This window comes from Culex quinquefasciatus, chromosome 2, assembly GCF_015732765.1.
Source record: "Culex quinquefasciatus strain JHB chromosome 2, VPISU_Cqui_1.0_pri_paternal, whole genome shotgun sequence".
Taxonomy (NCBI): domain Eukaryota; kingdom Metazoa; phylum Arthropoda; class Insecta; order Diptera; family Culicidae; genus Culex; species Culex quinquefasciatus.
The window spans coordinates 169,609,696-169,623,286 of NC_051862.1; the positions used below are offsets into that span (position 1 = coordinate 169,609,696).

The following is a 13,591-nucleotide window of genomic DNA, read 5'->3' on the forward strand; positions in this document are numbered from 1 at the left end:
CTTTTGTAAGTGTGCGTTTTGACGCCGCACGCCGCAATTCAAGTTGTCAAAATTTCAACCAATCAGAGTGTGGGTCCAAAATAGGTTCAACGATGTCTCCAAAATACATTCAATAAGTCCAAAATGCATCCAAAAAATGTTTTACTTGAAATTCCTAATTCAATGAAATGGTTAAATTATTTTCAATTTTCAATAGTACACTTTGTTAAGCATAAATTAAGGCACAAAACAATCCTGAAACGAGCCAAATTAGTTAGACCGTTCCTGAGAACCATGCGAAATATGTTAACGCTTTGCATAGTAGGTCCAAAATAGGGCCATATACCCTATCTATGTGATCGAATTTTACGAGGTAGTGATCTTCATGATCATTTCACAAGAAATGCAGATGCACCACGCACTCCAAACTTCTTGTTTGGAGCTGCACAAAATTCATTGTTTTATAAGGGTGTGAATATCTTTAACTCGATGCCCAGACAAATTAAACAGTCAACGACAATAGCAGAGTTCAAAAGACGGTGTTGCTCGCACATTAAGTTAGTATTTTAAGTTTGACTTCATATAATTATATATTGACGGAATTCTAAAACGAATGTACAAGTAAATTGCTCAGTATGACCACATGATGATGATGGATTTTTTTTTTTGATTTTTGAAATGTTGTTTAAATTTAGAGTTTAAAAAAATGAGAAGTCTACAAAGGTTTGAGAATCGCGCGCGATATGCAAATATAATGTGCCTCTTAAGTTGACGATGATGAAAGTAAATGTTTCTTACTATGTATGATAAAAATTGGTAGTTGCTCTGAGGACAGGAGAGCTCGGAAGGCTACAGGGAAAGCTAGTCTAGTAGGTTTTGGCGGTCGAAAGATAGGGTTTCGAAAAGTACAAATCTTCAAGCAAAACTCGTTACGTACACTCTGTCAGGTAAAACAGTAGGGTGCGATTTCGGGCAATGTCATTGTAAGCTTGGCACTTAGTAAAATCCAGTTCAGATAGATACAAGTAAAACTATATGTGCTCCGAACAGTAGTTAGTACCAAATGCGATTCCTTGAAGCTGATACAGTTACAGGCCTATCAACTAGTAATCTACGAAAGTAAACTGTAATGACGGAGTTAATTGAAAGGCTAATTTATATTTGCTTAAAAATCAGGTCGTTTTGTTTTGCAATACTGATTTAAATGTTCAAATAAAATATCATAACGATAACTCGTCCAGCTCAAACCTTTGTAGGGGTAAGAGGTGGGACCATCATCATCAACAAACGTCAAAAAACCAAAACAAACCAAAATGGCCGAGGGGTTAATGGATGCAAAAATCATATTCAATAAATAAAAAAAAACTTTTTTCAAACTTTTGTTTGATTTCAAGTTACAATTAAAGAAATATGAAAAGTAAGCATTGTAAATAAATTTGAGTTACTTTTATTTTTATACTTCATCTGGAAAATATTTTCCATCGGTGGTCCCCTCGTTATTTTTTGTTCAGCCCAGTTAACGAGCAACTCGACGAGCAACATTCGGTGACTGGGCTACGTTCTCAGCCCGGTTACCGAACAACTACTGTATACAAAATAAAAAATTCATTTAATTTTATTTTAATTTTTTTTAATTAAATTTATTTATGATTTTTGAATTTTATTAATTTTTTCATTTTTTTTTTATTTTTGTTAATTCCCCCCCCCCCCTCCCCCCCTTCAAAGTTGTCCTGAATAATCAGGGGGCAAAAAAATATCTTTTCGAAAAACTTCTAAATTTTAATGAAATTAAATTAAAGTTTAATCAACTGAAAATCAGTTAAAATGCATTTCCCGCGTTTATAATCATTTTCTGACACCCGACAATTACCGGCAAGCCGGGGGCAAAGTTTTGAATGCGTGTTTCGGAGATTACTGTATGTCTGCTCTTGTGTATGATTCAATAATTCAAAAATTCAATAATTCCAAAATTCCAAAATGAGCATGAGCATGAGCATGAGAGACCACCCATGGTTGTCCTTCTCCGTTGCTGAACAGGACCGTAATATCCCATCAGCACAACTGGTCACACGCTTCAACGATCAAATGATGTTTCCCTTATCAACAGCATGCATGAATGCGCTGAAAAGATAAAACATCACGATCATCAAAACTAGAGCCGGTGCGAAAAGGAAACAGTCGTTGGCCACCAACGGCGCCCGCCATGTCAGTTTGTAGATCTCGAGGGGATGGGACGGGAATGTTAGTTAGCACAGGCTGCTACCAAGGGTGGGTTCTATACGATATCCACACCCCCGCGTGTGCCGGAAAACTACTTCTACTTGGGATTTTGTTAGTGGGGAAGGGTAATGGCCAGGATTCATCATAGAGGATGATGATGTGGCCCAATAATCAATGAATTTGGTTGAATAGGGTGATGTATTATGTATTCTCAAGGCAAACAATCGGATGATGCGGATGAGACCGTTCCCGGTTATTTGGTGTTGAGTTTAACATAAATGATTCAATCTTAGACAGCCGGCTGTGGAAAGATAGAATCAAAATTATGTGTGATTAAAAGGTGAAATATTAAACTCAGCGTAACATATTTACGTAGAGTTGCCCTGAGACTATTTATTCTTTTAAATTATTATAAGATGAGCGACCAATTAATGACTGAAGAGTTATGATGTTATCTGAAGGACTTGAACAATCGCGTTGAAACAATATTTGTCGCCGTGATTCGCGGGAAACGAATGGTCGAATTGAATGATAATTTATATTTTGCTGACGCAATTTAAAAAGAATCTTCCCGTGAAACAATTGCAAATCATAGAACAAAGAAATCCGACTGTGATTTGTATCAAATACATGACTAACGAGAAAAACACACCGACGACGATGGACGAAAACGGAACGCGAAAAAAATGCGTCCCGACGGACAGGCATCGCGAAACGAACTCAATAATTCCAAAATTCCAAAATCCCAAAATTCCAAAATTTTAAAATTCCAAAATTCAAAAATTCAAAAATTCAAGAATTCAAAAATTCAAAAATTCAAGAATTCAAAAATTCAAAAATTCAAGAATTCAAAAATTCAAAAATTCAAAAATTCAAAATTCAAAAATTTAAAAAATCAAAAATTTAAAAATTTAAAAATTCAGGAATTCAAAAATTCAAAAATTTAAAAATACAAATAAAAACATGCGTTTAAAAAACTTAAAATTCTTTTAATTTTATTAATATTTTTTAAATTAAATTTATTTATGATTTTAAAATTTTATTATTTATTTTAAATTTTTTATTGTTTTTATTTTTTTGTTTTAATTTTTGTTATTTTTTTTATTTTTATTATTTTTTTTAATTTTTATTATTTTTTTTAATTTTTATTATTTTTTTTAATTCTTAAATTTTTATTCATTTTGTTATTTTTTTTATTTTGTGAATACAAAGAGACGAGTTGTTCCTTTTAATTCCGCTATATATTTTTAATATCTTGACAGATACCTATTTTTTTTATTTTATTTAATTTTTATTATTTTGTTTTAAATTTTTAATTTTTTTAATTTTTATTATTTTGTTTTAAATTTTGATTTTTTTTAAATTTTAATTTTTTTAAATTTTTATTCTTTTTTTTATTTATTTTTTTTTTGTATTTTTTATTTTTTTGTTTTTTTTTTTGTATTTTTTTTCATTTTTTCATTCTTTTTTAATTTTTTTACATAAAAAAAAAACAATTAAAAAAAAAGTTTTTTCCGTGCATGATTCGATTCCATTTGCCACGGTAGCAAACCAGAATAATAGCGGGTAGCAAAGTGAAATCCCGAAGAACTGAGAGCAAATTTGCTTCCGCGACAGGTACCGCGGTGGGGTTGACGTCGGGTGCAAATTTGATTTGCTTCGATGTTTGCTACCCGCGCTGGAGATGCACTTAGGAGCCATTTTTGAGCTTAACGGCCCATAACAATGTCAATGTCACAATGACTCCAACTGGCACGGGGTCACTTTTTAGTTTTACACCCCTTTTACACGGAGTTCACACACACTACCCCAAACATTTGTTTTGATAGTCTGCGTGAGCGCCGTGTAAAAAGTGACAGTTCGTTATTTTTTAGTTTGACTTTGACCAACCGACGGGGTACAAACTAAAAAAGTGTTAAACGAAAAAGTGACCAACCACCGGGGGCTGAGTGTATCCGAAGAAAAATTAATTCGAGGATAATCGAGGCAAGACTGTATTAAAAATTAGGTAAATACAAATTCTACAAATTAAATAAATCAAAATCATAAAACCTTAAAAGTTCTAAAAAAACTACTTAAAAGTTTTCTAATTTCAAAATTTTAAAAATTTTAAATTAAAAAAAAAACAAAAAAAATATAGAACAAAAAATAAGAACTGAAAAAAATCAATCAAGAGTACAAAAACTTCTAAATTCTTGCAAAACATTTACATTATTTACACTAGGTCACAACATTAGTATTCATAAGGTTATACTTTTTTTACATACAGTCCAGATTCGATTATCCGAAGGCCTCAGAAAATTTTCACTTCGGATAAGCGAATTTTCGGATAATCGGATTACAACGTGAAGACCATCATTGCCATGATTTTTCGTTCAAAGATATAAATTTTGCGTTGCTTTCAATATTTTGACAAAATTCATTCAACAAGTTGTTTAGAATAGTGCCCTACACATGCTGATTCCTTTTGGTAACGATTATCCCATTCCTTGTAAAGTTATGGAAATCGTCATTAATCAATGATTGCCAACTAGAACGTCAATGGCTGTGCCGCAAAACTATATAAATTTTGAAGCACATTTGATTGAGATCAAAAATTCTTTCAGTGGCTTCAAAAAGGCAACAACCGGCACATGCTGATTCCTTTTGGTGCTGAAATGCGTTAAATTGAATTTAATACAGAATATTTTATAGTGATAATCAATTTTCTTCGAAAATGATCAACGGCTTCACCTTAAGGCAATCAACCATTCAAATTTGACTAAAGTGAGGTCGCAGAACTCGAATCTGACGTTAAAAGGCAATGCTTTAGAGGCAACAATTTATTTATTTTATTTAGTTGGTGTCGTTAAACCTGCAGAAATCAAAGATTCCCTTCTAAAGTTACCCGACATTACATACTTGAAAAAAAGTTTCGTAGCTCGCAATACATTACATGAATCAGTTATTTTTAGCCTATTTGGTCAGAAAAATATGGTAGGTATACATGGAAAATCATGTATCATTAGTTAATGTAAACAAGTAATTTTTTGTTTGAGTATTTCGAACCAAATTTCGCAAATTTTCATTAGAACTGATTCGGCCTCACTGAGACCCTTTTCTGCACAAGTGAAAATAAAGCGCTTACAAAAACGCATTCCAACCAATTAACAGCAATCAAAAACGAGTATATCCTCAATTTCCCATTCACGATCTTGCCCAATGACGTCACCGCCCAACGACGACGACGACGGATAACCAATTCAATAGTTTCGCTCGCGCTACGCGACCTCCACCCAACATCGACCCACCGCCCGCCCAACGCATCGCTCCGGTGACGATAAATATAGAGAGACAAGTAAAAAAACGCATCGCCTTCGTCGTGCAACGTGTGCAAACGACGACGACGACGACTATCGGTGTTGGTCGTTGGGTGATAATTTTTCTGTGCATAATTAGACCTTCGGCATGGGGCATGGGGAAGCGCAAATAGGTTCACTCTGTTCAAAATACTAACTTTACTCACATGATCCTCCTTGCTGGAGCTTTTGACGGGGGGCGTCGACTTGGCGGGTACCGCGCTAGCCAGATTGGGAGTGGCCGCCGAGATGGCACCGCTGCTGGCACTGCTCGACAGTTCGCTGCCGTTGTTTTCGTGACTGCTGCTGCTGCTCGATACGGTCGTCGCTCCGGACGGAACTCCGGCTGCCGCGAGCGAGTCTTTGGAGGGTTTGCTTTCGTGCAGGGGCGGGGTGAACTCGCGCTTGATGCGCACCTTGGAGCTGGAGGTGGAGTTGGTACTGTGGGTTGAATTGCTGCTGACCTGTTCCGTGGTGGTGGTGGTGGTCGTCGTCGTCGTAGTTGGGGCAACGGCGGGACTAGCTTGCTGGGCGGTAGCTGCTGCCGTGGCCGCGGCTGTTGCCGCTGCGGCCGCCTCCTTCGCTTGCACCACCTTGATGTACTCTTCACTCTTGATCGACCGGAACAGCTGCTCCAGGAAGGGTTCCGTCTCCGCGCCCAAAAACACGTCCAGCTGTTCTTTCATGCAGTCCCGCAGATCCTTCTCGGGTTTGTCCTTCTTCAGCAGGGCCAGCACGTACCTGGCCAGGGCCGCCGGATCGGCATCGCACAACGGTTCCAGCACCTCCGTCAGCCACGTCTTCAACGCGTCCGGATTGTTTATGTGCATTTTTTTTCTCACTCCTTCTTCCGACCGCGACTTCCACTAGACTATTCTACGATCTCCGTTTGACCTCAACGTTGACAATCTCCCTCCTCGTCACTGGAACACAAACACACTCTCTCTCACACACACACACACGCCCTGTGTGGCCGCGCGCGCGGTCTATTATTGGAAACACCACCCGAACAGGCCCAACACCTATTTCGTTGTATTGTGTAATTCCGTGGCCCTCTCTGCGCGCTAGTGTTTGTGTGCTGACTCTTTCTGCTGCAGAAAATTTTCCTCCTCCTTCTTCTTCTTCACGGTGCTCCTCCTCTGTGTGTGTGTGACACGATGGAAGAAAAAAACGCACTGCCCAAGGTGTGGAAAATGGCTAATTTCGGTCCGTTTGCGATCTGGAAGGGAATCAAAACGATACACACTCGATTAGCGTCAACATTGGGCAAATAATTAAACACTTTCTAGCACGAAAACGCACCAAAATCGAAGCGATTTAACGAAAAGAAAATTCAGTGATACGAAGTGCTGCTGCCACTCTTTTTGCCTTTTTCGACTCTGTGCCTGCTTTGATGGCGGACGGACGGACAGTGTGTGCGAAGGGTTGCCAGATCGGGCTGACGTTTTGAGGTGCACCGTTAAAAAAAATGATTTCTGGCGTTTTTTTTTTTTTGTTGTAAAATCTAATGTAACATTTTTCACTTTACCGTTATTGATTATGACTATTTGAGGGTACAATTCTGCTAATAGTTCACAGTTCGTTAAACACAAAATATTTAAAAATGGTTATATTTTATCCACTGGCGGTACCAGCCTCTAACAGAAGGGGGAGGGGGTTACTCGCATGAGAAATTTATCGATAACGTTGTCGAAAATCAAGTAAAATTGCACAAAATTCGTATTTATTTATTTTATTTTTTTGAGTTTTTGCCTTCCTAACCTCAATGAGAACAGGCTGTAAAAAGGCCCAACTTTCGAACGAGTTGATTGAATTGAGATTGATGATCCCTATCAAAAATTACAAGCACTTAAGTGTTATTGATGCTCTTTTTGGAGGCCTAAGATATATTAATGAAAACTTTCTCCGAATCTATCATGCGACCTGTCGTTGGATAGGAACCCCCTTCAAAATTCGTCCGAAAAATCAGGGAGCAATAAGTATTTTTTCAAATCTGGAGTTTTTTTTGAAAAGGTCCAATAAACCAAATTTCCAGTTTTTGCTTTCAGGGTGTTTTTGAAACCGCCTTGAGTCAGAGGCATCAAAAAACACCCAAAAAGCAAAAACTGAAAATTTTCTTTATTGGACCTTTAAAAAAAAACTCCAGAAATGTACAACTCGTGCTGAAAAAAGAAATCTTTTCCCAACTTGTTGTATAAACTACTATTTTGACACTGTGTTGAACTTGGCGTTGAATTTGATGTTTTTCTATTCGCCTTTCTTATACCATACTGCCGTTCTACGCATAATTGTCCCATGTTCATAAAAATGCAACTGAGAAAAACGCGATTGACATTTTTCGATCGATTTCTGTGTTTCTACGCAAAATTGTCCCGTGGGTTCCTGTTCGCCCTATATGTCCCTAATCAGCCCAGTTAGCAGTTTATCACCCTTATTTGTGATTATCTTGCTATACAACTGGTAAACAAGACATAATGCTTTGTAAAACTGATGATTCCGTGTAAGAAAATACTTGGTGGGACAATTATGCGTAGAAGTTTAACGATGGGACAAACAGACTTGGTGTTGTTTTTGATGAGTTTGAGAACAAAACACTAGATTTTATGTGTTTTTCTTAAAGTACACATCAAACTAAACTTAAAAATGTCATAAAGTCAAAATCGTCCAAAACTGACATGGGACAATTATGCGTAATACGGCTGCATAATAGTTGAAAAATAAAATAAATAAAAAATAAAATAAAATGTCCATGAAAAACAATACAACATTTTTGTAAAATAGTCAGTTATTCGCATTGTAAAGAGAGAGAGACGTTTAAAAACAAATGAAAATCAATATTAAAATTTGCTGAAATGATCCGAAACTGTTTGCATGAAAAAAAAAACAAACTGAATAAACTTCGAAAGACTTCAGAATCATAGCAAACCACCAAACGAAATCCCCACAAAACTGGCAACCCTTTTCCGTGACCGTCGTGCCTGTCTTCGTTTTCTATCTCTTTCCTTCTTCTTCACTTGAATGCATCAAAAACCCACGGCACGGGGACCGACCATCGTGCTTTTCCTCTCTCGAGGGAGGTTGAAAAGTTACATAAAAATAGCTCAATAAACAAATCGCCACCGCGATGGTCCAGAAATTTCCCTCCCTCGGTCGAAACTCACCTGAACCTGGAGGACACTCCGGACAACAAAAGTATCAGAACGGACAGCTCGCTTTCTTCGTGCCACAAAATGGATGTCTTTGGCACCTTTCTCCCTGTTGGTTCGCGAGAAAAAAAATCGCCCGACGAAACGCACGATCCTGCCTCTGCGAGAAACGTTTCTCTTTTGATTAGCAGCGCAGCCGAGGATGGCTGAAAATGGCGATGTCAAAAAGAGCAAAACCAAACTGCCCAGTGGGGAAGTACTCGCGAGATTGGCTTCGGTGAAGTACTAGAATGGCACAGACTTGACACAGATATTAGGCTGGTATGCAGATCGGAAGGAACGCAAAACTTCATACATAAAAAAATAACGCCCATGAAACGGTCAAGAAAAGGGTCACGAAAAGATTTGTCTTAAGCGGTACGAAACTGAAAAGGAACAGAAACGGAAAGTGGCGTTTGACGTTTCTACGCGCGGTGCTTGTTTGTAATATGTTTTGATCGAGGTTTTGATAAAAAAATCAAAGAATTTGAATTTAACCAGGTCCCTGCAATGGCGGCCATCTTTTTGTAACCAAAGCATCTGACGAGTACGAGAAGATAAAGAAGACAACAACAAAAAACAGGTTGTCAAATTGTATCAACAAACCTACCCGCGTGCATTCATCCACTTGGAAAAATGACAATTTTGATTGAAATGAGGAGAATTTCGAAGAACGGGGTCTCCTCGGAGCCAATCCGTCACCGAATCTGGATCACCGCAAAAAAACGGCTTATCAACACCTCACCGAGGAATTCGTTTCAGCAAGCTTACTGCAGCGGATAGCGGAACCGTACTGCTCCGAACAGCTCCACTGAATGCAACGTTGATTAGCTCAAACCCGGCCATTCCGGTGCAAACAGGTCCCTGCAATGGCGGCCATCTTTTTGTAACCAAAGCATCTGACGAGTACGAGAAGATAAAGAAGACAACAACAAAAAACAGGTTGTCAAATTGTATCAACAAACCTACCCGCGTGCATTCATCCACTTGGAAAAATGACAATTTTGATTGAAATGAGGAGAATTTCGAAGAACGGGGTCTCCTCGGAGCCAATCCGTCACCGAATCTGGATCACCGCAAAAAAAAAAAAACGGCTTATCAACACCTCACCGAGGAATTCGTTTCAGCAAGCTTACTGCAGCGGATAGCGGAACCGTACTGCTCCGAACAGCTCCACTGAATGCAACGTTGATTAGCTCAAACCCGGCCATTCCGGTGCAAACAGTCGGGCAGGTGCATATCAAGCAGGTTGAGGTTTTATGGTTGCCTTCAAAAAATCCAGGGTGCTCCTTTTTCAACAGATCCACCGTTATTTTTCGGCCAGTGATTAAGACCACGATGGATATTCGGTGACACTGCATTACGAAAGTTACTTTCTGATTACGCAAACATCAAAATAACATATTTTTAAAGCCACGCTACCGCAAAGAGTTCCACATTTTCGTGAAAAAAATTGTGGGGTTCGATCGCTTCGACGTTTCTAAATGTAAACAGTAGGCCGCCATCTACCACTACATCACCAGCCGATTTCAGATAGGGGCTACTCACAAACACTTATGCATGGGCTAGTTTTCAGACAGGGGCTACTCACTAATACTAATGCAAGATTTTGGTGATGGACGAGTAGAGTATCCCTTTACTCTGACACCACCCCCTCGAATTTAACTTTTTGAATACGACTGAAAGTTATAAACGTTTTAATAATTTTATATTCGTCAGAATAACAGAAAATCCCGGTGAATCTCAAATTGCAGAATTTTGAAATCAAAAGGAGAAATTTAGTTTTTTGGTCGAAACGGAGTCAAAAAAAAGAGTTGTCTTTATAGAGCTTTATGACGTTTCGCGTACTCACACTAGCGCACCATTTGCTGCCTGACAAAATTGTACCTCACTTTATTTTCGTGTACGTACACGCAATACATACGCACGTAGATTACTCTATTGCTTTTGGCCCACGTGTCGCCAACTATTGCTAGTTCCAAACACTAAACCAACTTGCAACCTTTGGATTGTGAGTTCACTGCACTGTCCAATTAATCCACACTGGCGGGACCGAAATGAAATAAACCGGAGTGAAAATAAACTTGACAAAAATCATACAAATATCTTTTTTCTTATTGAAAAATTCAATAATAATCTGATATTTGACAATACAAATAAGTCAGAAATAAAATATTGTAAATATGGAAAAACAAATATAATACAGAAATTTTACATAACAAAAAAATATGAAGCATTTTCCAACCATTTTTTAAATCTTTATTTTGTAAAATTAAAAAAAAAAAAAAAAACAATATAAAAGTCAAGATTAAAGAATTCATAAATTCAACAGCTCAAAAAATTAATAAATCGAAACCTGAAAAATTTCAGAAATTACAAGTCAAAATTTCAAAAATTTAAAAAATCTGAAATATAGAAATTCAAAACACATATTTACGAAAAACCCGAAATTCTAACATTCATAAACTCTAATTTTTCAAAAATTCTAAAAACTCAAAATTCCAGAATAAAAATGTGTAGTTTAGATATTTCAAAATTTAAGAATTTAAGAATAACAAAAAAACTAGAATAATATGAAAAAATTTAAATTTCAAATTTAAAATTCAAGAATTTAAGAATTTAAGAATTTAAGAATTTAAGAATTTAAGAATTTAAGAATTTAAGAATTTAAGAATTTAAGAATTTAAGAATTTAAGAATTTAAGAATTTAAGAATTTAAGAATTTAAGAATTTAAGAATTTAAGAATTTAAGAATTTAAGAATTTAAGAATTTAAGAATTTAAGAATTTAAGAATTTAAGAATTTAAGAATTTAAGAATTTAAGAATTTAAGAATTTAAGAATTTAAGAATTTAAGAATTTAAGAATTTAAGAATTTAAGAATTTAAGAATTTAAAATTTAAGAATTTAAGAATTTAAGAATTTAAGAATTTAAGAATTTAAGAATTTAAGAATTTAAGAATTTAAGAATTTAAGAATTTAAGAATTTAAGAATTTAAGAATTTAAGAATTTAAGAATTTAAGAATTTAAGAATTTAAGAATTTAAAATTTAAGAATTTAAGAATTTAAGAATTTAAGAATTTAAGAATTTAAGAATTTAAGAATTTAAGAATTTAAAATTTAAGAATTTAAGATTTAAGAATTTAAGAATTTAAGAATTTAAGAATTTAAGAATTTAAGAATTTAAGAATTTAAGAATTTAAGAATTTAAGAATTTAAGAATTTAAGAATTTAAGAATTTAAATTTAAGAATTTAAGAATTTAAGAATTTAAGAATTTAAGAATTTAAGAATTTAAGAATTTAAGAATTTAAGAATTTAAGAATTTAAGAATTTAAGAATTTAAGAATTTAAGAATTTAAGAATTTAAGAATTTAAGAATTTAAGAATTTAAGAATTTAAGAATTTAAGAATTTAAGAATTTAAGAATTTAAGAATTTAAGAATTTAAGAATTTAAGAATTTAAGAATTTAAGAATTTAAGAATTTAAGAATTTAAGAAGTTAAGAAGTTAAGAATTTAAGAATTTAAGAATTTAAGAATTTAAGAATTTAAGAATTTAAGAATTTAAGAATTTAAGAATTTAAGAATTTAAGAATTTAAGAATTTAAGAATTTAAGAATTTAAGAATTTAAGAATTTAAGAATTTAAGAATTTAAGAATTTAAGAATTTAATAATTTAATAATTTAGGAATTCAAGAATTTAAGAATTTAAGAATTTAAGAAATCTATGAGCTCTTCGCATTCTAGTACTTCAAAATTCGAACCTTCCACAGCTACGCCAAACCCAGTGGGCTTTCTCATCTGTCACACGATTATTGTTTTTTTTTTCACTCCGGTCAGTAGAAAACTCGCGAATCGGTCTGTGTCCGAACGATTCCGGTCCGTAATTTAACCAGATAACGCGACACCCCTCCCTCCCACGATGGCCTCCAACACGGGCGGCATCAAGCCGATGACCATCGCGGGCCGCATGGTCCGCGAGCGGGAACGTCTGCTCGGGATGAGCCCGGAGGAACGCGCGTGGCGGGCGCAGTGGCTCAAGGATCAGCAGCTGGCCCACAACGAGCCCCGTTACGTGCCCGAGTACTGGAAGGAGCGGCTGAACCCGATCCGCCGGGTGTACCGCGCCCCGCTCGACATGGTCCAGAAGGGGCTGACGCCGGTTCTGGTGAGGAGAAGGCTTGGCGAAGAATAGGAGAAGAGTTTGTGATTATGTAATTTGTGTTATTTTTGTTTCGACCAGGGACTCGAATGGGCTCACGCGATTCGATTCTGGACCGGCAAGGTTGCTCTTGGCGCATTCGCCATCCTGGCCACGACGTACTACTTCAAGTACAACCAGAATGTGGGTTTCTCTTTCAATTTAACTGAACGTTGGTCACATTAATTATCATCTGTTTTTGTTTGAGCGCAGGACTGGACGCGAAAGGGCGGCTGGCGAGTGATCCACTCCCGGAAGGCGGTCTTCCCCGGTGATCCAGGCTATCCCAAATTCGACAAGCGCACCGAGCCGGCTGAATACGCGGCGCGTGGCTTCAGACAGTCACCGATTTAAAGGGTTTGTTCCGTTGTCGTTGCTGCGGCGGATGATTGTGTAGATTTGTTCGGGGTTAAATACATTGGAAAAGCATTGTGGAACAGAGGAGAACTTTATTTTGAATCACTGCCTTTCAAGTATTATAGTTATGTTTTCTTACAATGTACCTCTCTCACCTCTTAATTAATCGTAACAGGATGAATATTGGCGTAAATTATAACAGAGAAGAAGCTATATACCAGGCTTTTTGAATAGAAATTTAACTTGTGCAAGGATAAAATTGACGTTGAAAATTTGGGTTTCATGATTTAAACTATTTGGAACTTAATTT

General features: G+C 36.3%; 2 protein-coding genes across 4 annotated transcripts in view; one reads left to right on the plus strand and one right to left on the minus strand.

The window, feature by feature from the left end:
* LOC6031342 (zinc finger protein swm) overlaps positions 1–8,886 on the minus strand; it is a 31,554-nt gene extending 22,668 nt beyond the window's left edge. The window contains exons 1-2 of one of the 3 annotated variants that reach the window (XM_038250248.1): positions 8,699–8,886; positions 5,705–6,756 (exon numbers count right to left, since the gene is read on the minus strand). In XM_038250248.1, the coding sequence (XP_038106176.1) occupies positions 5,705–6,367 (663 nt within the window). In that variant the 5' untranslated portion in view covers positions 6,368–6,756; positions 8,699–8,886. Of the gene's footprint in view, positions 1–5,695; positions 6,757–6,839; positions 6,974–8,698 lie in introns of those variants that run through there. The other 2 variants (XM_038250246.1, XM_038250247.1) reach the window with 2 other exon arrangements.
* A 3,638-nt stretch (positions 8,887–12,524) lies between these two features.
* On the plus strand, positions 12,525–13,361 carry LOC6031341. Its single transcript, XM_001842102.2, has 3 exons — positions 12,525–12,891; positions 12,967–13,068; positions 13,138–13,361. The coding sequence occupies exons 1-3, from the start codon at positions 12,646–12,648 to the stop codon at positions 13,276–13,278; spliced, it is 489 nt and encodes a 162-aa protein (XP_001842154.1). The 5' UTR covers positions 12,525–12,645; the 3' UTR covers positions 13,279–13,361.
* Positions 13,362–13,591: the final 230 nt, after the last annotated feature.

Bases quoted from the DNA above. Each gene is read 5' to 3' on its own strand.
- LOC6031341 (XM_001842102.2), top strand. From the start codon at position 12,646: ATGGCCTCCAACACGGGCGGCATCAAGCCGATGACCATCGCGGGCCGC. The intron at 12,892-12,966 runs GTGAGGAGAAGG...TGTTTCGACCAG, and splicing joins AGGGGCTGACGCCGGTTCTG to GGACTCGAATGGGCTCACGC. The intron at 13,069-13,137 runs GTGGGTTTCTCT...GTTTGAGCGCAG, and splicing joins ACTTCAAGTACAACCAGAAT to GACTGGACGCGAAAGGGCGG.